A 25444-nucleotide genomic window follows, 5' to 3' on the forward strand; every position below is an offset into this window, starting at 1 on the left:
ACAACAGAGAAAATAAGAAATTTTAAAACACTATATAAATATCACATTTAAAACAATTAAACATACATTAAATCCAGCATAAAAACAATAAAAACAAACATACAAAAAAACCAAGTATAAAAACAATGGAAAAACATTGAAAAACCTGTATGTAAAAAACAAGCATTCCTGATACAATTTACGCTTAAAGGTCTGCCTGAAGAGGAATGTCTTTGCCTGACAATGGGAAGACAAGAGGGAGGAGGCCAACCTGGATTTTTAAACTAGACATATTTGGGTGTATGTGAATTAATAACCTTTATTATTTTTATAACTCCAATACAGATTTATAACAATTTACAAAAAGTGGAATGTTCCATTTCTTTCTCATTCCAGCACTTCACAAACATTGCCCATAACTCATAAAATTTATGCTTACCTTACACATAATTTCTTTGCATCCTTTGATAATGTGTCAATTTAGTTGTCAATGGACTGCCCAGATGTAATGAAAGCAGTGATTTATGGAAGAGGACTCTTTTTCTTCCAATTTGTTACTATAGCCATATTGGCAGCAACAAGTAGACTTAAGACAAATTCAGTATCTGATGATACTGTCACATAAAATGTGCAGAATGAATCCTTAATACAGTGCTGTCTTGACTTATGAACTTAATCTGTATCGGAATGGCGTTCATAAGTCAAAATGTTCGTATGTCAAAGCACCATTTCCCATTGAAATGCATGGGAACAGGATTAATCCATTCCAGCATTTCAAAATAATACCAACATAAAAATAAACAGAGCAAGTCCCATGCTGGGACTTCAAAAAAAATATCACCAAATACAAAACAACACCGACCCTCAATCCCCCACCACCAACAAAACAAAAAACTTTTTTAAAAAGTAGCACTTTTTGCGCTTCCGTCGCTGTTGCGATTGCCATGGCTGGCAGGCTTGAGCCTGGTTGGGGTGCTTTGGCTGCTCGCCTCCCACTTGCTCCTCGCCATCCTCCACTAACCGATGCCACCGCTGGTGCCTGACACTGGTTGCATCTCCAGAACCGGCACCAGTGGCTGCTTGCCGGGGTGGCCGTGTCGGTCCTTGGGGCTCCTCGCTGCACAGGCTAATGGCGAGAAATTCAAATGGCGGAGGCCTCCCGGGCTCTGCCGCCACCACGAGGCCTCTCGGGCTCCACTGCCGGATCACGGATGGTGATCATGGAGCCCAGCCAATGCAGAGCCGGGCTGCTCTTCGGGGCTCTTCACCCGATGCCGCTACCGCTGCTGGGTCTCGTTCCTGCCGGGCCAAGGACTGACTGCTGCTGGGTCAATGGCGGGCAGCACCAGGCGAAGAGCCCCAAAGAGCAGCACCATCCGTGATGCAGAGCCGGGCTGCTCTTTGGGGTTCTTCGCCCGATGCCGCCCACCATTGACCCAGTAGCAGTCAGTCCCTGGCCTGGAGGGAACGAGACCCAGCGGTGGCATTGGGCGAAGAGCAGCCCAGCTTTGAACCCGATGCCACCCGCCATTGACCCAGCTGCAGGCAGTCCCTGGCCTGGAGGGAACAGGACCTGGCAGCGGCAGCATTGCGCGAAGAATAGCCCAGCTCTGCACCCGACGTTGCCCGCCATTGACCCAGCAGCAGTCAGTCCCTGGGCTGGAGAGAACGGGACCCGGTGGTGGCAGCAGCACTGAGCAAAGAGCTCTGCATCAGCCTGGCTCCGTGATGACCATCCGTGATGCAGAGCCGGGCTACTCTTTCAAAAAACAAACAAACAAAAAATAAAACATTGCAAACCCCTGGAGTAAAAAAAAAAAATCCCTGACCCCCCGCTCTAACCATTGGGGCAAAAGAGCTACAAAGAAGCAGCCTCTTCGCCATCAGTGGTTAGTATACAGTACTTGAATTTCCTGCCCCTTTTCCCTGCCTTTTTCCATTCGTAAGTCAAAGCTCCGGCCACAAGTCAAAGCAAAATTTTCCGGCCAGAGCTGTTCATAAGTCAAATTGTTCTTTGGTCAGGGCGTTCGTAAGTCAAGGCACCACTGTACTGTAGCTGATGGTCTTACAGTTCTTAATGATGTTACTTTAGTAGATAGGAGACTAAAGTAATGCAGTGGTTCATTGCCAGTTTTCTGGTGTTTAAATTTATATTAGATAACCTGTTGTCACAGCTGTTTCAGACTGGTATTCAATAGGGAATAGCTTGTACGAAAACCCTGTGAAAAGGAAGAACTGTTTGCAGCATGGGCTGTAAGTCTTTGATGGTATGCTATAATATTCAGCTCTCTACTTTTGACTGAGAACTGAATATGGTAACAAAATGTCAATATAAAATGGAGCATTTAGGAGCCACCCTGAGAGAAGAGAGTGAGAAATGCACATTCTTTTTCCTTTTAAAGTACATTAACACTAAAAAGCTAATGTCCTTTTTGAAATTGCCACACATGTAGTGGCAGTCACTGAAGCAGAATCTGATAATTGGTGAGGTGCCTGCTACTTGCCAGTTATGTGAACAGAGAAGCAACACGAAACTTTCCATTTAGCCAGTGTGCATTTGTAGCTGTTGCATACAGCTATCTTGAACAAAATATTGGCCAAAGTCGTCATAAGAATGACTAGTCTATCCATGACAGGTTTTCATCTTTCTTCTCTTTCCTTTGGTTAGTTTTACTCTCAGATCTCTTTTCTATATTTCTTTCACCCTGTGCTGATATTAAGCTCTCCTTATTTCAATAGGTCTCACTGAAGCTCTCATGGGTGAAACAACAGAAACTGTCATAATCAGTTTGCCAGTATTAATTGTGTTTTTAATTCTGTTTTTGTTGAAATGGACAAAAAATTCTGGAAATTCCCATAGATAAGAAGCTTGTTCGTAATCATTATCTATTTCGCACCTGTTTTGTTTTAATACACATTAAAATTGTTATTTTGTTTTTAACACAAATCCCTCAGTGTATTTGAAGCTTCCAATGCCATTTCCAGTCACTAGGTGGCGGGCATTAGTGCATAGGTCTGTAGTTAGTGCAGGTACTGCATTCATGCTGAACAGTCATGCATTGCTATATATGATTTCAGTCTGAGTCTCAGCTGTAAAACCCTTGCCTGGTCGAATCAGAAGCAAGAAAATCCACACAGAGAAAAGGAGAAGTTAATCTGCAAATTCTTGGAGCATTACTGATAGATTTGACCTTTCAAGAGACAAAATTACATAATGTGAATTGGGTTGCCTCTACTTATTTGGATGTTTTCTACAGACCTTGGAAATACTACCCCACATCTTTTTTGTCAACAGTCTCCAGAATGCACTAGGGAATTTGGCCAGTGGCTGAGCTGGCTGAGGAATCTGGGAAATTGTGTCCAAAAGTTTTTCCAAATGGTAGTATTCTTTTATAATTGTAATAAGTAACAATACAGTAATTTTTTTAAAAACACAGATTTCCTACTGAAGGCATAAACGTGAATTAGAGTCCCTTTTCTATATCATCTTCTGATGTTGTATGGTGTATTGATTTCATTGCTGTTGTAGCTTTAGGACACATTGAAAATCCAGAATTGCATCCTGTTAAAACTATTTTTCTATCAGAGACTGAAATTTCTAAAGTCATGTACAAGAAAAGTGGCATTTTTTCCTTATGCATGTGTGCATGCAAATAAAAAAAAAGAGAACACTGTGGAACTATCACCATATGAAAATATCACCAGATATGCTTTCTCTCTTTTATCAAGATTGCATGATTGTGTTGCAAATACAGTAGTAATATGATATAGAAATAATGGGCCATCTTTCACCATCTTGTATCACTGCTTTATTGTATTAGGCTAAAGCACTGCGAGAGTTGATAGAACTTCCCCATGCCAACTCGGATCCACTTCTCTTGGCACTGAACCGATTGGATTCACAGATTGATAAACTATTGGTTAGAGAATGTAGATCGGAGAGAATTGGCACAACGGAGACTCATCTTCAGCCTCTTGCAAGCAACCTCTAATGTCCTGCATTCAGAAAGCCAATCAATTCTTCATGAATAACTTTGATGTTTATAAGCCAGAACTGACTTTAAAATATAAACAACCAAATGCCTGGGTAAGGGACTTCCAGGAAAACTCTTACAAGGGGGAAAAAATCTGTGGCCCAACTAAATTGCTTTTATTTTTGAAGAATGCATTCTTTCTACAGAGGGACTAGGCACAATATCAGACCCAGGCTTCATGGAATACAGTTGCAAAAAATACTGCCGCCCATTTGGGAAAAACAGAAGGGAAGAGAGACATGGCAGGGAAAGGGCTGTGGATGCTCAGATGTGTTCCACAGTCTTCAAGGAATGAAAGAAGCATCAGCTCTGGTAACTATAAAATCCTATTTTGAAGATTAACTTCAGTTACTTCCATCCTGACAAAGGGAAGAAGGAAGCTAATACTGTGCTTTTTCACATTATTAAAGGAAGATATCAAGCTGTATACTACAAATGAAATGTATTCTATCTAGTCCAAGCACACTCAGACTATTCTGAGAATTAACAAGCCAGTCCCGCGGTTACTTGGAAGTAAATCCTATTCACTTCAGTGGAGTTAGTACTGAATCTACACAAGTTGACAGCAGATCCATTCATTTAAATCCAGGTCTAGCAAAAATGTCAAGGGGAGGGTCTCATTTTAAATGTAAAAAATCACATGCACTTGGGAACTGCTACCCCCCCTCATGTGCTGCTTGCGCTTCTTGTAGTCTTCCTCACCCTTGACCCCAAGAGCTTTTCTTGGGGACATTAGTGGCATAATGTGGAGGGTTCCGTTTATTTTCTCTGAAAAATCTCCATCTTGTTTACTTACAATTGGAGCAGACCTGAGTTTAAACAGACAGGCTGTCACATGTAGCTTGAGTTTTGCTTTCAGGTAAGTAGGCTTAGAAATGCAACAGAGTTTGCAGACCAGTTTATAATGATTGATCAGATGGTATACAAATATTGATGTCATGACAGTGAAGCTGATGCTTCATACTGAAGTGTTTCAAACTCTGCAGAAGGAAGTCTTCAATTTCTCCTTACCTTCTAGGACTTAAATGTGAGTGATGTTGCCTTGCAGCATAGGCGTAAAGTATTCTATGTTCATAATCTATAGGAGACAATAATGGGGCCAAGATTTTGTCTGAATGTCTTCCTGAGTAAATCCAGGTATTGTGGATCATTATATGGGTCTCCTATGGATCATTATTTGCCTGTATCTCTGTGATTGGATGTGGATTTTCTTTCTATTTTTGGCTAAGGGTGTACTGTAATGTCAATGCTGATTTCTTGATATTTCATACTATTCTATGAAGAGAGAATTTTAAAATGTATTTTGAAATGTTTTATTTCTGTCAGGTCAATGTATGGTATTGCATTATGTTAATACCAATAAAATATATAGAGTTATTTATATACAAATGCATATATTTCCCTTTTTGTAGATGAGAAAGGTATGTTTTTTCACAGGTGAATAATGCATAGTGTCTGCTTAACAGCAGTTTGGAAACTCAAATAGCTTTAATGTGTGTGTGATTTTTTTAAAATAAGTAAATAAAAGCCTGTACATTGTCGACCAATCCACAGGATATTCATTATAATGCATTATTGAACCTTGTATAGGTCTGTCTAAACATTTTACTATAAATTGAGTTTTGATTGCTTTACATGAGCACAAATTTAATTCACCTGTTTGGCAGAACATATTAATTATATACGTATATAATTAATATGTTCTATTAATTAGATATTCAGCTAATTATATACAGCTTAAACAATAGCCTTTGGACATGATCCAAATAAATACTTAGTTAAGTATTTGAGTCTTGTTGACTTAAATAGGCAAGTTAAGTTCAGACTTAAATTTCTCCCAGTGAAATTAAGCATTTAAATTTGGCTGGATTAAACTATTTAAATAATTTTGTTGGATAGAGATACAAACATTATCGTACATTTCAAATTAGTCATATGTTCAGAGAACTCACTGTTTTATGTAATTCTTGCTATTTTGGTGCTCAGCAAAAGCAGGATTCACCTTTTATGTGCAATTCCACATGAAGTACTTTTTCCTCTTTAATAAATCACTGCTAGTGCACAAAGATTTTGCAAACTGAAAGATTTATCACTAAAATCTTTTTTTGAGTGGCTTGAAATATTTATGGTCTATCATGAAATTCTTTACTTAGAAATTGTTGTACAAATGATTTAGGAGTTAAAACATGACATTAGAATTTGTAATATCTTGAATGCTATTTTAGATTTTCAGTGATGCCTCATTTGCTACACTTTGCTGCAAGCTAAATTGAGCCAATATACTAGCACCATTGTGTACACTTCTCCCTTCAACAACACTGGGATTAGGGGTGCCAGACCCCTGTGTAGTTCAAAATCCATGTACAGTTCTTATAACCCCAAAATGTAATTACAAAGCATAAAGTGTTTATTCATATACAGACACACACACACACACACAGAGAGAGAGAGAGACTCCCCCAACCCATGTCAGTCTCCTGGCATGCTTCAGCACCCTGCTCAGAGGCCATGCCAGGAGAGGGGGCTGGTTGGGCCACCAGCATTTGATCGGGGACCAGCGCACTGCCAACAACGAGGGCCTCAGTAAGTTGAAGATGCACCTTTCTCAGGGCAGTTCCTGGAGATGAATAGCAGCCTACTATCTATTGAATATTTATTTATATAAATATTTATTTATTGAAAAAAATCCATTCATAGTCAAAGCCATGCCGCTCTGATCCATGCAATTCAAAGAAGAAATGCATTCAAATTTCAAAACAGATCCTTCAAAAGGATTGAAGGATCTGTTTTGATCCTGTTTTGATCCTTCAAGCGTTGAATGACAGTTTCATAGAGGTAATCGGAAGGCAGCCTCTGACATTAACTACACTGAATTTTATCAAATTTATTTTATTTATCTGTTCAATTTATATGTTGTCCATCTGGCCAAGGAACACAATACAAACTCCTTTGTATTGCTAAAAATAAAGTTGGTAAAAAGCTCTCTTTTGGTAATACAGACAGGTTTTAGAAACGAAATACAGTCGTGCAGAGCATTGCTTTCTGTTTCACACATACATTTCACATCTGTAACTAGACTGAGTAGTGGTGTTGTACTGCTGTCTTTTCATGAAACCTTTTCTTGGCCAAGGTGGTCAGCTAATGATTCAGAGCACACACTGAAGCAGTAAACCTAAACTCATTGACACAAGAATGGGGAATATCAGCAACCATCATTCTTATTCAAAGTATCTCCTACATCTGAATGTAGATTTCAAACATATATGGAATAGCATGGTGCTGTTTTGATGGCATGCATATGTGTCACTTGAAACATCTCTTTGGTTAGTTAACGTAAGAAACCCAACTTCCATGATGGTAATTCTGAAGCAAACTTCAGCTTGTGATGCTCAGCCATTCATTGCTTCCTTGGGGTGTAATAATATATCACGGTACTGTACTGTTTTAGGTAAAAGTATATACAGTACATTTGATTTGTGAGCCTTTTTATCTAAAGTACAAGAAGCTTTCATCTTCCAATCAGTATATGGTAATTGTCATTGTTGTAAAGATAATCACTTGGCTCCTTCTTGCTCTGTGAATGGCAGTAGCTTGCCTTCGCAGAAAAAGGGTTGCACATTGTGAACATGACCCTCCTTTGGTGAAAGGAGTGAAAGGTTAGGGTCTTGGTCAGTATGTGTATGACAGGGAACTTGGATATAATTCAGTAAGTAATTCTTTAAAATCTGATTGCTTAATTTGGCTGAGTAATTTAACGTTAGCTCAGTGCTTTAGGTATCTGGCTGCAGATACTCCTAGGAGTAAAGCAAGCCCCTGTGGCCTTGGGCAAGCTGCACAGGCCGGGGCGCACCAGAGGAAGGGACTGGTAAACCACTTCTCAGTTCTCTACCTGGAAAACCTTGAACAGGGTTACCATAAATAAGAATTGACTTGACAACACATGATTATTATTATTCTTTGAAATCCAGTTCTTCGAAATGCAATTCTTTGAAATCCAGTGCCTATTGTATATATGATCACAGATATTATTTTGGGAGAAAAGGACATAGCATAAGTCTGTTCCTGGCTTTCTTTCATATATCATTTAAAAAATCTGTATTAATATCCAACATTGCAGTATATTTCACAGTAAAGCCCACTGATTCAATGGGGATTGCAGCCTTCACTTCACAAAGCCCATTTTTTCTGGATCATCCAGCATTTTCACATCTGTAAGGTAACCCACCATGGTTTTTAGAACCAGGAGATGGATGACATTTACAAAAACATACATCACGTTATATAATAATAAGTATACTGTATATTGCCACAGTGCCTGTGCAAAATACATATTCATTTTTGAAAATTATTAACTGTTAATTTTGCCATCTGGTGATGTTTCAGTGCAAATTGCTATAGGGATCTTTTTTAATTTAGTTAATAATTACTTCATGGATTCAAAATGCTACCTTTTAAGAAAAATCATATTTATTTGCTTATTGCACTACCTCTTTGTTATCTGAGCAATCCCAATGTGTGACATTACGTATATTTACAGTGCTGCCTCAACTTACGAATGTCCCTACTTACGAACATTTCGACTTACGAACAGCTCCATTCGCATGATTTTGCTTTGACTTGCGAACGGAGGCAGGGAAAATGCAAAATTTGAACTTTCAGTTAACCGTTGGCCAGCGAAGAGGTTGCTTGTCTGCTACCTCACTCACCCCAGTGGTTAGAGAGTGTGGATACTGAGAGAGACTTCAGACTGCCTACTGCCTGGTACTGTACTGTACTGATTGTATTTTCTTTTGGCTTTTTTATTTTTGACTTTCTTTTTTAAAACAGAGAGACTGCCTGTTCTGGGTGAGTACACTGTATTTACTGTACAGGGGTTTTACAGTTTGGGTTTGGGCTAGGTGGGGGGGTTATGTTTCTGTGCTCTGATGGGTCTTGCAGACCCTTTCTCTTTTTCTGCTGAGTCTATTTGCTGGAATAATGGTTGCTGGATTCTGTGGATCCTAGGGTTTGTGTACTGTGGCATTTTAGTCTTTTGGATTTAAAATCAGAAAATTTTTTGCAAAGGTCTGGGCTAGGTGCTGGGCTCTGGAGTTTAGACTCAAGTCTCCCCCCCCTTCTCTTCTCTCTTTGTGTCTTCTCTCTTTTTGTGCTTAAAAGCACAAACCTTTGTCTGAGGGGGTCTGTGTGCCCCAGTTATGACTTTCTTTCTTCTTTCTTCTTTTCCCCATTGTTCCCTCCCTCCCTCCCTCCTTTTCTGCCCTTTTTTTAACCTAAATTCATCTCAGATTTAAAAAAAATTCTCCCCCTAGTGTTACAGGACAGATTAACCAGCTTTGCATTCGTCCCTATGGTAACAAATGCTTCGACTTAAGAACGGTGCCTCGACATAAGAACAAAAAACAGCCGGAACGGATTAATCAGTTTTCAATGCATTCCTATGGGAAATGCTGATATGACTTACGAACAACATTCCTGTATGCATTAAGTTCGTAAGTCGAGGCACCACTGTATAGAATATTAAATGTAAACCTTTCCCATTTGCTTACTAGTATGGAATAAAAGGATGCATTTTACTTACATATGTACGTAACTACTTACTTACATTGGCCACTCCAAAATCAGTGCAAGGGATATATAGTGTGACAAATGATACAAGAAAAGGATGTAGGTAGTTGGTGTGAGTGACAGAGATCAAGAAGAAAGAGTAACAGAAAAGCTTATAAAATGAATTCCCAGGCTTTCATGCAGGCAGCTGTTCCCAGCTTGACCATATGCAGGTGTATTAGACCTGTCCCCCCGATGCATTCCCAGCCAACAAGCCTGTGGTGGGATTTGTAGCCCATCTAGGAAAAAGTGACAGATTTGTATGGTAACTTTAATTTTTTAAAAAGGGCTTTTGAAGACACCAATATCAAATGTGCCAGTAGGCATTAGGCATGTGCCCTTCTCTATGAATCCCACTGTTTATTTCAAAAGTATTTAATTAATAAATTAATTAATTAATGCTAACTCAATGTGTTCAAATTATTTTCAGCACCCAACACTAACAATAAAATAATCTCCCAATTTTAATAGGTTACAGTAATCAATCAATTTTCAAACCTAAAGTCCCAAGGTGTGGTGTGATATTTGCAATCAGTGGAACAGTATTCCTATCTGAGAGGAGATTGTATACAGGGAGTACATGTTTTATTCAGAGCTGGATGATTGCCCTGTAAGTCTCAGCCAACAAGTGCTGTTCAAATTTGACTTGTGACTAATGTAGCTAAGTTCAGCCATCCCCACCATTTGTCATTTAACCTTTTAGACAGCCTAGTGTGCCATGACTATGTCCCATGACATAGATACATTGCTAAAGGATCATTCATTATTTGTCATATACATTTCCATAAGGACAGGATTATCCCTTTCAAAGTATATTTGCTATTAAGTGCGATAGAGAATAAAACAGTAATCACTTACCGTATGTAATTGCTTCCATAATTCGTTGCAAGTATTATGTAAAAGTCAGAGTATCATTATATTATCTGATGTCTGAAATGAATGGCGCAAAAAACAGAACACAGTTGTGTTCTTTTTAGTACAATATGTTTGCTTGTTAAATACACACACACAGAGGGACACATATAAACCAAAAATGTGTTTAATAGTCCAATACATTTTGTTATATAATGCTTAAATTAAATAAGCTAGGACACACCATATTTTAAAGCATCAGTTTTCTGTGAATTTTATGTTGATTTTATTTATATTTATTTTCTTTGCACTTTTGGTCAATAGCCATCTCTTACGACATTCAGGTAAGAAGCTTCTTTGGATTTTTCTTCACTTTGATATGATTAAAACCATATGCAGTGTAATTTAAAAAATTAAAGAGTGGTAGTTAACAGAGTCTGACACTCAGATATCAATTAAGAGAACTAGTGAGAATTCTGTGAGAGACATTCGTAGGTAGCTGGTTTTCATGACTTGGAGCATGATTGCTCGTAATGGATGGGGTTGCCATCTCTCTAAAAGAGCAGGGAGTCTAGGAGGTACCCTCAATCCATGTTTGTCACTGGAGACACAAGTAGTCATAGTAGCTTGGACACCAACATCAGCTACTTGTAGTCGGTGACATTTTGACCGCTATGCTACAGTAATAGCAACACTGGATTGCTGATTCTAGAAGATAGTGCTGGAAGATAACTGCTTGAACCCTTGTCAACTGTGCTTGGACATTTTGTTGAATTTACTCTTTCCCCCATGCTTTCCCCCACTTCCTATCTGCATGAATGAATTGAGTGAGGTTATCTTGAGATTTGAGCTAAGGTATTATTGGTATATCCAGCTCTATTTCTCTGCATCAAAGTTTCATAAGGCATTCATTGAATGTGCCAAATCCATGCCTGAACATGGTAATGGACTGGATGAGGGCCAATTAATGGAAGTTAAGTGACTTCAAACATGGTTTTGTTGATTGTGCAGATTTACATGAAGGTAAGGTTCTGCATTCATGGTATTATGTTTTAAATATAGAGGGACCTGTAAAACGTGTTCTGACCTCCCCAAATGCTGTGTTATGAATTTGTTGACCCACCAGGACTTTGACACAAGTAGAAGTGTAGTTGGTTTCATATTGTCTTAGTAAGTCTTCAAATTGCATATAGGAATCTCCATACTCTAGACTCAATTCACTCATAATTCATGGTCATCTGCACAAATACAGTTTGCCTGTGGAGTTCCTCCCCGATACTGAAAGTATTTCAGATCTCTTTCCTATACCCAGATAGCTAAAACAACAACACCCTGTGCTATTCCCATCCTGGAAAGTATTTAAAGTGTTTCTTCTATAATATGTTAATGCTGCAAGAGCCACTGTATTTCAGATTTCTTCCTTTATCACTAGAGTACATCTATGAAGTCCCAGATTTAGTGAAAGGCACCCATGGTGAAACAAGGAGGCATAGCAGTGTTGCACAGGTTTTTAAGATGGGTGATTGTACTATCATAAATAGACATGGATTGGGATGTGGACTGGTCCTTCTTACCTCCAGCAGTGGAGGTAGCTCTTATTCAGCAATATTCCTCATGCCACCAGCATTATGTAAGAAGGTCTATTCAAAACCTATTAAAATCACTTGGAATGGGGACAATGGGACTACATATGCTTTGTTCTTTTCCTCTTTCTGGATCAGAAACTTTCAGGTAGAGGAAATAGATTGACACCTGCCTGTTACAGCCATCCATGTACTAAGTCCCTCTATGTCTGAGACTTCATCATTATATCTATTAACTAGCTTGGAGAAAAGAAGTCTTGTGTGTTGTTGCTGCTGCTTAGCACAATGATAATGGGGGTGTTGGGGGGAGAGACAGATGCAGAGCAGAACCAAGAAGCTGGAGAAAGAAATGAGGAGACTGAAATGAGGGTAGGGAGACAGTTGGGAGTGTGTAGAATAGGAAAAAACACTGTAATTAGAGATGAAGAAAGCCAACTGAAAATTGGATGAAAACCTGTGAGGTGTAGAGGATATGTTTTGTCCTGCAGGGGAAAATAATGAAGTGTGTGTGCTGTAGAGAAAGAGAAAAGAGAAGAGGCTGAGAAAATAATACTTTGGCTAAGATCTTCACAGAAGGTGATGGCTGGACTAAGATTTGAACCAGGAACTTCCTCATTTGCACTGTTAGCCCCTTTACTACATCTGCTGTCAAGTCAAACCAGATTCTCTAGACATATGTGATAACTAATTGTGAGATGTTGCCAATTGTGAAGGTAATAAACATGTTTAATTGTCTTGATGTTTTTGACTTTTCAAGTGTTTTGTTGCACATTCATTCAAGTCAAAACCTAAAGGAACTGTCTCCATATCAGATCATTACTTAAAAGTATATCATTTATTGCAATGCTAAATTTGTTCATACTGGAAAGAAGCAAATCTGGATTTAGATTGTGTTTACTGAAGCATTTTTTTGGTTTAGAGTCACACCTCTTGGAGCACCACATGAACACTAACACTGCCTGCAGTAGCTATGTGTATGCCCATTCATTTCAGTGGACAATAACATTTGATGCTTAAAAAACAGACACATGTGCCATTCTTTTCAGCTAAAGAGTTTGTGTTCCAGAAAATTTAGCAGTCCCATTGCCATTCAAGGTATAGCACAATTGGAATTAAAGCCTTAAAATACTGTTCTGTGCTTTTTATTCGGAGGTAATCCACATTGAATTCACTGGAGCTTAGTCCAAATATTCAACAAGTTATTATTATTTTTGAGTGCTCATAGATAATAGTCCTCATCTTATTGTATCACAGCATTTTGGCAGACATTTTTCTCATATGCTTTAATTTGAGTTATGTTATATGCTGGATCGCTAGCTAAGTAGTTCAGATATCTGGCTGCGGGGTCAGAGGTTGGGAATTTGATTCCCCACTGTGCCTCCTGGGAGAAGAGCCAGCCTATGTAGCCATGGATAAAAGGCACAGTCCCAGGGTAGCCCCAGAAAAACGGAATGGTAAACCACTTCTGTGTATTCTCTACCTAGAAAACCATGGAAAAAGGTTGCTATAAGTCAGAAACAACTTGATGGCACACAATTATTATAATTATTCAGAAAAACCAGGCATAGTCCATCAATATAATAAAAACATTGGCATAACCAAAAACCCAAGTACCTGTTAAATATTGACACAGTATATATGTTGGTCCAAATATTGCTGGTTTTGTTTTGTTTTTTGTTTTTTTGTAGTTCTGTTGATGTTATTTCTCAGAACTGCAACTGCCTTTGTGAAATTGCTTGATATTGTTCCCAAAGCCCCAATGACTATGGGGATCATGAGGTATGTTTTCCCATTCTTTAGCTTGAACTCTGGCATCCCCTAGAATTGCAATGTCAATTATCCAGACATTTCTTCATTGTCTTACTACCGTGTCTGGTGTGTTATGTTCAAGGCATCCATCAGTTTGGATCTGGAAATCCCACAAGTTCTTGATTTTGTCATTTTTTGGCATCTTCTTTAGCTGATGTTCCCATGGGTATTTGGAGGCTAAGTTATATTTTTTTGCATAATAACCAGTGCACTAATTTTGCCACTATATCATGTCTAATTTTGTAATCTGTGCAGTCTTTGGGCATTCACAGATGAGGTGTGACACAGTTTCATCTGTTTCTTGGCAGAGTCGACATTTGTTGTTAGCACTAATTCCTTGAATCTTAGCTTTCATCACTTAGTTTGGAGTGCTTGTTCTTGTACATTAAAAACCAAGCCTTTGCTCTCTTTCTTAATAGTCCTCAGTTTTAGCCATGCCCATGCTGAATTATTGTTATGCCTTCCATCAGTATTTCTCAGATGTCTGTGTAGTGGTTTATTTTTCCAACAGTTTAACTTATTTTCAAATTGTTGTTTCTTATATTCAGTCTTTGTTTCTGTTTTTTTCAAAATATTCTCCATTTTCACCTCCTTAAGTAATTTTTCTCTACATGTACTAGTACTGTATAATCATTTATGGTTCTTTTTTCCTCCTCTACTACCTGTATTCGCAGTAATCCACAGCCTTCAGTTTTTCGTGGCATATAATCTGTCCACATCATGTTTTGAATGTAGTGCATGATGCATGTTAATTAGTTTCCATGTTCTTCAATCAAATCCTTCTAATTCATTTTGGGTCCAATCCATTCTTCCAGTTGGGTATCTAATAACTGGAACTGCCCATGTATTAATGGCTTTATACTTCCACCATTCAATTTTGATTTCAAGATTTTTGGCACTCTTTTGGTGTATTCCCTTTCTGTCAGGTCTTTAACTTTTGTGTGTGTGTGGTTCTGGTATTTCAAGGTATTTATGATTTTCATCACTTGATAGTGATTTTAGAATATCACAATTTTTAACTCTATTCCAGCTCATTTTTTGGATCTTGCCGTGGTGTATAGACAGAGCTACACTTCCCTCAATTCCAAATTTCATTTGAATGTCTTCACTAAATATTCTCACTGTGTTTAGCAGTGATTCTATCTCAGTGGCACTTTTTTCATACAGTTTTAGGTCATCCATGTATAACAGACAATTGATTTTTCCTGCTTGTCCTGAAATATAGTAGCCCAACCCAGTTTTATTTAAAATTATTGGCATAGGGATTAGTGAGATGTTAATTAGTAGTGGTGTCAAAGAATTCCCTTGGAATGTTCCTCTTTTTATGCTAACTACCCCAGTTTCTTCACCATAGGCTATTAAGATAGTTTTCCATTTTTCCATGTTTTTCTTGAGGAACTTCTGAATGTTTTTACTAATCCCAAAAAAATTTAGGCAGGTGTTCATCCAGGTGTGTGGCAGTGTGTCAAATGCCTTTTTATAGTCTATCCAGACCATCTTAAAATTTGTTTTGTGACTTTTTGCATTCTTTAGTGTCATTTTACCAGTAAGCAGCTAACCTTTTGTGCCTCTTGACTCTTAAAGTTCTGTTCAATTGGGTATAAGGAGTTTTCAGTTAAGTAATTATGCATTGATCTTGCAAGCATGCCTGTGAAGAGCTTGAACATTGTTGGAAGGCATATAATTGGTCAATAATTACTAGGTTCATTGCCCTTTTGATTATCTTTTTATCAGAAGTGTGCGGCTTGTTGTCATCTAATCTTCAGTTCTAGAATTTTGAAGTAAGTGATTAAATTGCATTGCTGTGTGTTGATGGAGAATGGTTAAATGCTATAACCAAAATCTGTGCAGCTCATCTGGTCCAGGTGCACTCCAGTTTGTCACAGCCTGTACTTGCCTCGTAATCATTTCAGTTGTTACTACAATATCATCCATATGTTTTCCTTGAGTTTCTTTACAAATGTCTTTAGTCCATGAGACATTTTTGTTATGTCTGGTTGGGCTTTCCCAAGATTTTTTCCAAAGTTTTAGAGCATCACCTTTACATGGGCCTAATTTCTTTTGCTCTGTATTTTCATAGAATAATCATTAAACATTTCAAAATGGTATGCTTTCTCCATATTGTTTCAAGCATCCATCATATCTTTCAATTTTATTTTCTGTAGCTGTTACATGTTGTTTTAATTCTTTCATAATTTCAACAATTATTTTACTTTCTAGGTAGTATATTTTGCATAGTCTGGTTTTTACTTCTTCATTTTTGAGTTTTAAATCTTTCAAGTGTTTTAAGTTGCTGATTAATAATAATAACAATAACAATAAATGTAGGTAAACTGATGTTTTGCATTGTTTTTAAACTACAGTTTCAGCATATAACATGGTTGGGAAACCTATGCCTCTTAGATGTCACAAGACAATTTCCATCTACCTCAGTCATCCTAGTCAAGGATACTGGAAACTGCATCCAAAAACGTCTGCAATACCAAAATTCCCCATGTCTGATGAAATAGAACAGATGTAGCCTCAGATATGTCTAGCACAGTCTTTAGACTTTTTTCATTTTGCAGGCTTACAGTACAGTCCTATACATGCTTGCTTACTCAAAGGTAAATTTCACTATGTTCAGCGACGCTTACTTCCAGCTAAGGGTTTATAAGATTTCACAGTCCCCCAGAGTGCAGCAATGTATGGATTGTATACAAAGACTGGATCTAAAACCTTAACAAGCTGTTTTTCTCCTTGATATTTTGACAAGAATTAAAGTCCTTAATTTGACATTTAGCATGGTCTTAATGCAACAGATTTATTTGCAAGATGAATATTTATTTGATGTTGCCATGTGATGGAAACATTCAATTTGCTACAAGTTCCTATTATATATACACTGCATTAAAAATTCATAAATACCCAGTCACCATGGATAGAAAACACACAGCTTGCAATCTGCATGTTTCGTAGTCCATTTTGCCATGAAAAGAACACCCCATAAGTGGTTTCATCTTTAGCAGCACCATTTTTAACTTTCATGCACAACAAACATTCCTCATGCGCTTTGTTAACCATCAGATTTCTGCAGTGCAAACGATGTATTGCCTTGTAAACAAAGTATATGACGAATGTATGCTTCGTTTAAAAGAAAAATGGCACTGTCCAAGGTAAAAACGCTTATTTTGTTTGCCACATATTGTGGTTGTGTGTGTGGCCCCAATGGATTAGGAGACCTCAACTTTCAGAGATTGACCACTTGTGATCTACACACTTTTTCCTGTAGAGGAAATGTTTCTTTGCAGTAAAACTTTGTCACATTTGTTAACATTCCTTGGTTTAGGTTTGCCATTACATAATTTGAACACACTGATTTAGACTGATGCTTGAAATCTATATAGGTTTTTTTTCTCTCTTTCTTACAGCTGGAACCGTAGAAGAAAAACCTGCAGATTCTCTGGAAAATTTATACAGATCTTTGGAACTAGCTAGTTTGTCCCCTTTAGGAGACCTGCAGATTTCTACAAAGATGGAGTATAAGAAGTTTTTTATTAAAAGATGCAGTGATCCTGTAGTCAATGAAAAACTGCACCAACTACGAATTCTGAAAAGCACTTTAAAGGTAAATTAATGAGCAGTGAGTGAATGTCACAGCAGCTCCAAACAGTGCCACACAAAATATTTTGGAGGTATGAGAAAATGCTGTGGAGAAAAATGGCTTTTTAAGAAACTACATTGTTTCTCAACACTAAAAAACACACTTATTTCAGTTCCTTTTAAAAAAAACCCTATAATAATTAATCAATTCTGGCCCATCCAGCTGTAAATAAAAACTTGATGCTTATCTTTGGTAAAGCCACAGATGTTCAGTTAGTGTTGTTTTGCTTTTTTATATTTTAGAAGAGGAAATGATTGTACCTCCTTTCCAGGATTTGTGATCTAATGGCAACATCTGTTAGGTAATCATAGTGCCATATTCTAAAGCAGCCATTTTCAGCCTTTTTTTTGTCATGGCCATAAACATAATAGAGGCTGAATCAGGATTGTATAAGTGGCATAACAAACCTTATAGGGTGGTGTGTGAAGAATTATTTGTAGCCTGTGCCCCCCTTCAAATGTTGCAGGGCCCCTGTTGAGAATGGATGTTCTGAAGATTCTGTGGCCAGTAGTGTACCAACTACAGGTTCCCTAAATGGTTGGGAGAAATCCTTGATGCTTGTGCCTTTATCCCTTATTTTGTGTGTGTGTGTTCCATTTATTTTGTTGCTTCTCCTTCCCCTTCTGTCCCCTGACCCTTACAATTCTACACATACACACACTATATTAAAAAGGCTAGAGCCTGCAAAACCACTTACTTTTTCTGAGTGGTGCTCCTGCAGTTCCTTAGCTTACATGGCCCCTGACCAAATTACTTGAGGGATTTAATGAGTGGCACTTCAAAACTTTTCCAAGCTGTGGCTGGAAATTGTACACATCTCCCAGGTGTAAGAAGTTGGCCATCTAAGAAGAGGTGAACAACCATTTGTTAGTCAAAAAACCAATCTCTTACTGTTAAGAAACGGGTGGAATGCTCACAGTCTAGAACTTCCAGAGTCCCCGAGGAGATTGTTTTCTTCCTCATTGCTCATAGCAGTTTTTCATCTTTCCTCTAGGCCAGAGAAGAAGAAGTAGCCATCATTGACAAAGTTCTGGATAATCCAGGCTTGACATCTAAAGACTTTCAAGACTGGAAACAAATGTACCTTGACCTCTTCCTGGATCATTCTCAAAACAATCCTGCAGAGGATGCTGCAAACGATTCTGACGAAGTCGATGCACTTCTAGACTCTTTAGCACATACCCATTCCTATATTGAAACACATGTATAAGAAGAAAAACAATGCCTGTGTTCCTTTTTGCCCTTTCCAACTCTCCAGACCTTTACACAAGTGCACAGAATAGCTTTTCTATCGATTTACAGGAGTATCTATTTTAATGTTTCGGAAATGAGTAAAAGTACAGTTTCCGTGGTCATTGTGTGAATAGAAACTTGCATACTTTTTACGCTGCTGATATTCTTTTTGTTTACAAACACTGGTTATGATCCAAGGAAGGAATATGCAGTCATTAGAAATAATCATGCATATTTTGTTTGACTTTGGGGTGGCCACAGTTTTCGTACTAAAGAGAAAAACACATGCTGCTTCTTTGGATCACAACATTGTCTTTAACAATTAAAAAAAACTTTAATAGATATTTTGGAGAATTATATTGATTTCGCAAGGTAAGTTGGCATAAGAATGGTGTTTTACCACTGAAGGTCAATATGTTTCCTATTTTAATAGTATATAACTGTTGTAATGAGTTTCATTTTCAAAGTGCAGCTTTTGTTTTGACCAGTGTGACAACTAAAGTTTTATATTTGGTGGAATATTTTAGGTATTTTTCATAATTAGGATTGCATTTTAAAGAATAGAGTCAGGGAATAAGAAAAAAGAAGACTTTCATATGCTTGGGGCTAAAAGGGTCAAAGCTTCATTTTTTCAGTCTTTTGAAGGATGATTAGGAGACAATCTATAGCACAGAATTAATATGAGGATAAGGGCTGTTGTGCTTCAATTCTGACACAGATATTTAAACATATACTATATTACTATTCTTTGGTTGGTCTCTTCTTGTTCAAAATAGGATTTTTAAAATATATATTGTTAATCAAAGGGTCCCATCAATATTTTTTTTAGCTCAGCATTTTAAATGTTTTGAAAATATCAGCTTGAGAAATTTCACGCTTTTGAACCTTGAAAGCTCTGGCAAAGAGGAAGGCACAAAATTAAATAGGTTTAATCGGTTTACTGAGCTAACAATAGAATCCCTTTTTCTGTGTGTTTGTCAGGAGGGGGGAGAAATGGGCGAATTGCAGGGGTTGAACACAAAAATTACAAAAGGCATCACTTTCATGCACAAAATGAATGCTCTCTTTTTTAAATAGAGGTCCCTGGAGATCACTTCTTCTTCGTGGCCTCTGTGAATTCGCACAAATGGGTTTTACTGCGTCTGCGCAGGACTCCTCAGAATATTCTAGAGCTTTAAAAGACGTGATTAGTAGGACGTTGCCCCATGGTGCACATGCTCCACCCGCCTATTACCTCACTTCCTTTTAGCCGCTGCTGAAATCGGACTTTCTTTGACCTAGACCTTGTGATTGTGATTCTTTTGATTGTTTATGATATACTGACCTTTGGACTAATTACGATTACTCTTCTGGATTACGGACTTGATCAAGTTTTTCATTTTCGGACGTTTCCTGTGAGTTATTTTCTTTGTTCTTTCCCCCTTTTACCCCCCCTTCCCTTTTTTTAATGGCCTCCTCGGGCCCTTTCAAACGTTGTACGATGAGTGCCAGGAAAATTCCATTCTCCAACAGCCACAATCGCTGCCTATTCTGTCTGGGTGAGAGTCATTAGACTCAAAATTGTTCGGAATGTAAGAAATTGACTAAACCAGCCCTAAAACTCTGACTTCAACGTCAGAGATTCCATTTGTGGGAGGAATCCTTAGCACCGTCCGTTCTACTGACTAGCCCTAAGATGGAACTCACCCCAGTTCCACTGACTCGATCCGAGTCTTCTATTCCAGTGATTCTCATACTCTCACTAAGGGCTTCTTCTAAGGCTTCAAAGTCACTGTCAATATCAACATCAACATTGATGTCGAAGACCTCTTCGGTCTCTGCTAAGACCCATTCTAGCAAGAGGCAAAAGGATAAAGACAAGGTCAAGCAGAAGAAAACTAAATGAACCCTTAAACCACATCAGCCTCAGGAATCTCCGGCGGTGCACATCTCCCTTCCTTCACCAATTCTAGAGGAGTTGTCGAGAGAGGCTCCAGACCAAGGCTGTGCCTCTGAAGTGGGAGGTCAAACCTCCCTGTTCGGGCTCAAGCGTCAGTGTCAATTCCAAGCTTATCACTCAGTCATGGCCGTTCAGAGGTCAATATCCTATCCAGCCTGGCCTCGGCCCATTTTAGACCTGTTTCGACCGGGCGGGCAACTGTTACACACCTTTCCCATTTGGAGGCATCGATCTCACAGTCCCTTCCGAGGAAGAGGATGACAAAGTGGCACCACATTTCTCCTCCACCACAGTATCGAGAGGTGATATTTGTCCCATGTCCCTCTTAGCGCCGTGCCTTTCGTTGACATGAATAGCCTCTTTACAATGCTGCTCAGTATGGTGACTACAATTGATATCGATACCAACAATATGACCCAGCTTTTGCTTCGGAGTACTATCAATATCACAAACGGGCACGATATGTTTATGGCCCGTCGACGTCGAGTCACCATCGAGCCCATCCCAGCGGTATCGAAATCTAAAAAATCCAAGCACTGTTTGCCTGTCACTGAAGCTCCTCTCCGTGACCAAGCTCCAGCTCGACACAAGTTGACTCATCGTGAACTGGCTCGATGAAAGCACTCTTCCATACCGACAACTTGAACTTCACACCAGGATGTCTCCTTATCTACATCGCATCCCATTCATTAGGTCTCAGCTCCTCTAGTTTCTGTCTCCAGACATCATCACCGTTCTCCCTCACCCACTCTTTCTGACTCTGAGCAATCTTCAGTATCATCAGTTTCAGATCAGGATACTCCTTCTGAGACATCTGGGGAATCACCATTACATCTACCAACCCCAGGTTCTGATGTTGCGGATGTGCACCCACCGTCGCCATCTGGAGATTTTACTTCCTTTGCTCAACTTATTCTACGAATGGCCAAATCATTAGAATTGGATATTGAGCAATCAGCTCCTCCAAAGCATGATCTTATATTTGAGGACATCAGTCAAGAAAAATCTCCTCCATTGAGTTTAACATTTATCCCTGCAATGCTGGACCTCATTAAGGAGTCGAGGGACAAACCTTCAACATCTCAGCAGATTCCCAGATGAGTGGAGAACCACTATCACACTCACTGTACCAATACAACATTTTTGATTAAGCATCCTCCGCCAAACTCAATCATCATTCAATCAAACCAATCCAGGGCGGGCAACCAATCATCAGTTACCCCATCAATAAAGAAGGGCAGAAACTAGATGTACTAGGACGTCTTTTGTACTTGCTGGCCTCTTTTCTGATGAGGGTATCCAATTACCAAGCCGCGATGGTGGCCTACCACAGGCAGATGTGGAATGAGATCCTGCCTATCCTCCAAGCTGCTGCCAAGGACATCAGAACTGCAGCTCTTAACACTCATCTTGAGGCAATTATTCTAGCCAAGCAATGATGTCTGGTGGCCCGTCACACTGCTGATGCAGCTTCTAAGTCTCTAGTTTCCTCTATTGCCCGTAGAAGACATGCATGACTGTGGCCTTCTGGAATCACAGATGATGCTAGGACCCGCATCGAGGACCTACCTTTTGATGGCATCGGTCTTTTCAACGAGAAGACCGATGAGGTAATGGAAAACTTGCATAAAATCCGCAAGACTGCTCAATCGTATGCCATTCAGCAACCTAGGTATCAGCGCAATCAATGGCACAAACCTTTTACTTTTCATCAATCTTATCAACATCCCTACTGTCCCTAGAAACCTCCACCTCAGGCTCCCGAAAGATCTAGCTTTCAGCAACCATCTTCCGCTGCTCCTCCCTTCCGATCTCAGATTCCAGCTCATCGCAGACAAAGCTTCCATCGACCTACTAAGAAAACCCAACAATACTTTTTACTCTCCTCTACCAGACTATGCCCAACATCCCAGACTGGCACCCTTTTTCAGCAAGTGGTCCACCATCACCAAGGATACTTGGATGCTACCCATCATACATTTCAATTACCTGCTGGAATTCAAGGAGCTTCCTCCTGTCGGTCATGTCAGACCCACAATGTACTCACCTGCTCTAGAGAACGAGGTTATACTCCTTCAGAAATGTGCTATCCAGAGGGTGCCTCCCCAAGATGCTCTAAACGGATTCTACTCATGCTATTTCAGTCTCCAAAAAGGATGGAGGCCTCCGTCCCATTTTAGAACCTGTGACTACTGAACACTTACATCTGTCCGGCGTTTTTGCATATTCACCCTCGAATCAGTCATCCCTCTGCTTCAACCAGATGACTGGTTCATAGTTATAGACCTACAGGACGCATATTTCCACATTTCAATCCACAAAAATCATTTCAAATACCTTTGATTCTGCTTCATGGATAGTGCCTACCAATTTTGTGTCCTTCCCTTCGGCCTGTCTACTGCTCCAATGACATTCACAAAGTGTATGGCTCCAGTCACTGCCTACCTTCGTCTACACAACATCACAGTGTTCCCATATATAGACAATTGTTGATAGTAGCATAATCATGCAGCACAGCCAAAAGGGACACTACCTTTGCTCTACAGACTTTAGCGGAGCTTGGTCTTCAGGTCAATCACCTCATCGGCAGCCATCTCAAACTGTAGATTATTTTGGAGCAAATCTCAATTCTACTGTAGCCAGGGTGATCACTCCTCCGGAACAAATAATCAAATTAAGGCAAGCCATCCGCCCCTTCTTGCGTTGCAGCATGATCACCACTCACCATATGCAGCACCTACTAGGTCTGATGGTATCAACTACATCAATTATTCAGCATGCAAAACTTACAGGCATGATACTTGTCCCAGTTCGATTCCCTCATAGACTATCCATCCAAACGTCTTATGGTAACTCCAGAGTTGACTCGTCAACTAACCTGGTGGACCTTCATCCCTCACCTCCTGGTAGGGCCTCTTCAACTTACTGTGCAAGTCACAATGGATGCCAGTCAGATCGGATGGGGCGCACACTGCGTTCATCGAAAGATGCACACGTTATGGTCAAGCTCATTGCTGCACATCAATCAACTAAAGCTGCTAGCAGTCATCAAGTCTTTTTGAGCTTTCCAATTCCTCATAGCTGGTTGCAGGGTCCAAGTCATCACGGACAATATGACCACCCTGAATTATATTAACAAGTAGGGTGGCACCCATTCTTTACATCTGCTTTATCTAGCGATCCAGCTGTGGGAATGGTGTTATAATCACCACATTTTTCCAGTGGCTCTTCATGTGGCTACACAGGACAATGAGGTTGCCAACCATCTGAGCCGTCTTACCACCCAGACTCACGAGTGGTCCCTCAACAACAACGTCTTCTCTCTTCTCTGCAGGCAGTAGGGGACACCAGGTCTTGATGTCTGCACCACCCAATCCAGCACCAAGTACAGCAGATACTGCTCCCAAGCAGAGAGAGGAGAGAACTCTCTAGGCGATACCTTTGTGCTAGAATGGGACCACAGCCTACTCTATCTTTTCCTGCCCATTCCTCTCATCCAGAGGACGATAATCAGGATCCATCAGCTGGATCGAGATGGCATTCTGATACTGCCGTGGTGGCCATGTCTACCATGGTTCACCACTCTCAGAACCATGGCTTCAGACTTTCTCAGACGACCACTTCAACCATCCCTTCTCACTCAGGACGAAGGTCGGATTTGCCATGCCGACCTCAGCTCTCTACACCTCACTGTATGGAGAATTCTTCCAAAGTGTCTGAAGTCCTGAATAGAGCAAGGAAGCTATCTACTCAATTATTGTATTGATATAAATGGAACTCATTTATCAAATTTGCTGGATCATAGAACTTACCCACAGTTCCAGTGTCCTTGGATACCCTTCTTAAGTTCCTTCATTAACTGTTTGACCAAGATTTGGCCCATTCCACATTAAAGGTTTATATTTCTGTGTTAGTTTCATACCAACCTGAAGGGTCTGAAGCTTCCCGTTTGTTTTTTCATCCCACATTAAAAAGATTTCTAAGGGGGCTGCGAAACATGCGTCCATCTATTTGACCTCCACTTCCTCAGTGGTCTCTTCAGGTTGTTCTCTGTACACTTACTCACCCTCCTTTTGAACCTATGGCTTCTACAAACTTCAAACTGCTTTCTGTCAAAACTTTGTTCCTTGTGGCAATAACCTCTGCACGTTGAGCAAGTGAACTGGCTGCTCTTCGAGCTTATATTCAATTTTTTCCTGACAAGGTTGTGTTGTATCCAGATGTGTCTTTCCTTCCTAAAGTGATCTCTGATTTCCACGCCAATCAACCTCTAATTCTCCCGATGTTATTTACCAATCCATCTTCTGATGAGTGCATGCTCCACTCCCTTGATGTTCATCGTGCCCTGGCATTTTATGTTTCCAGAACCAAGGACTTTTCTATTTCTCCCAGACTTTTTGTCTGTTTCCATGGCCCATGAAAGGGTTCTTCTGTCTCCTCACACTCTCAAGGTGGATTGCCTCAGCCATTCCGTTGGCTCATGACTTGGCAGGCAAATCTCTACCGGAGGTGCTAAAGGCACACTGCACTAGAGCGATGGCAATGTCTACAGCTTTGCTGCATGGCATTGAAGTCCCTGACATCTGTCAAGTTGCCACTTGGTCTACACCCTCGACACACTATCATCTTGATGTCAGGGCCAAGAAGGAAGCAAGTTTTGGGAGAGCTGTGCTGACTTCGTTGTTGGCGTGATGGCCCTCCTGGTAAGTGAGCGTACTAGTCACCTATTTGTGTGGATTCACAGAGGCCACGAAGAAGAAAGGGAGGT

At 39.7% G+C, this 25444-nt stretch overlaps 1 protein-coding gene across 5 annotated transcripts in view; it reads left to right on the plus strand.

The window, feature by feature from the left end:
* CNKSR2 (connector enhancer of kinase suppressor of Ras 2) overlaps positions 1–21606 on the plus strand; it is a 234762-nt gene extending 213156 nt beyond the window's left edge. For 4 of the 5 annotated variants that reach the window (XM_020789172.3, XM_020789171.3, XM_072994295.2 and 1 more), the window contains 2 exons: positions 17272–17468; positions 18499–21606. In XM_020789172.3, coding sequence (XP_020644831.2) covers positions 17272–17468; positions 18499–18714 — 413 coding nt within the window. In that variant the 3' untranslated portion in view covers positions 18715–21606. Of the gene's footprint in view, positions 1–3800; positions 5555–17271; positions 17469–18498 lie in introns of those variants that run through there. The other variant, XM_020789175.3, reaches the window with a different exon arrangement.
* The last annotated feature ends 3838 nt before the right edge of the window (positions 21607–25444 follow it).

Source organism: Pogona vitticeps, chromosome 3 (genome assembly GCF_051106095.1).
Source record: "Pogona vitticeps strain Pit_001003342236 chromosome 3, PviZW2.1, whole genome shotgun sequence".
Classification (NCBI taxonomy): domain Eukaryota; kingdom Metazoa; phylum Chordata; class Lepidosauria; order Squamata; family Agamidae; genus Pogona; species Pogona vitticeps.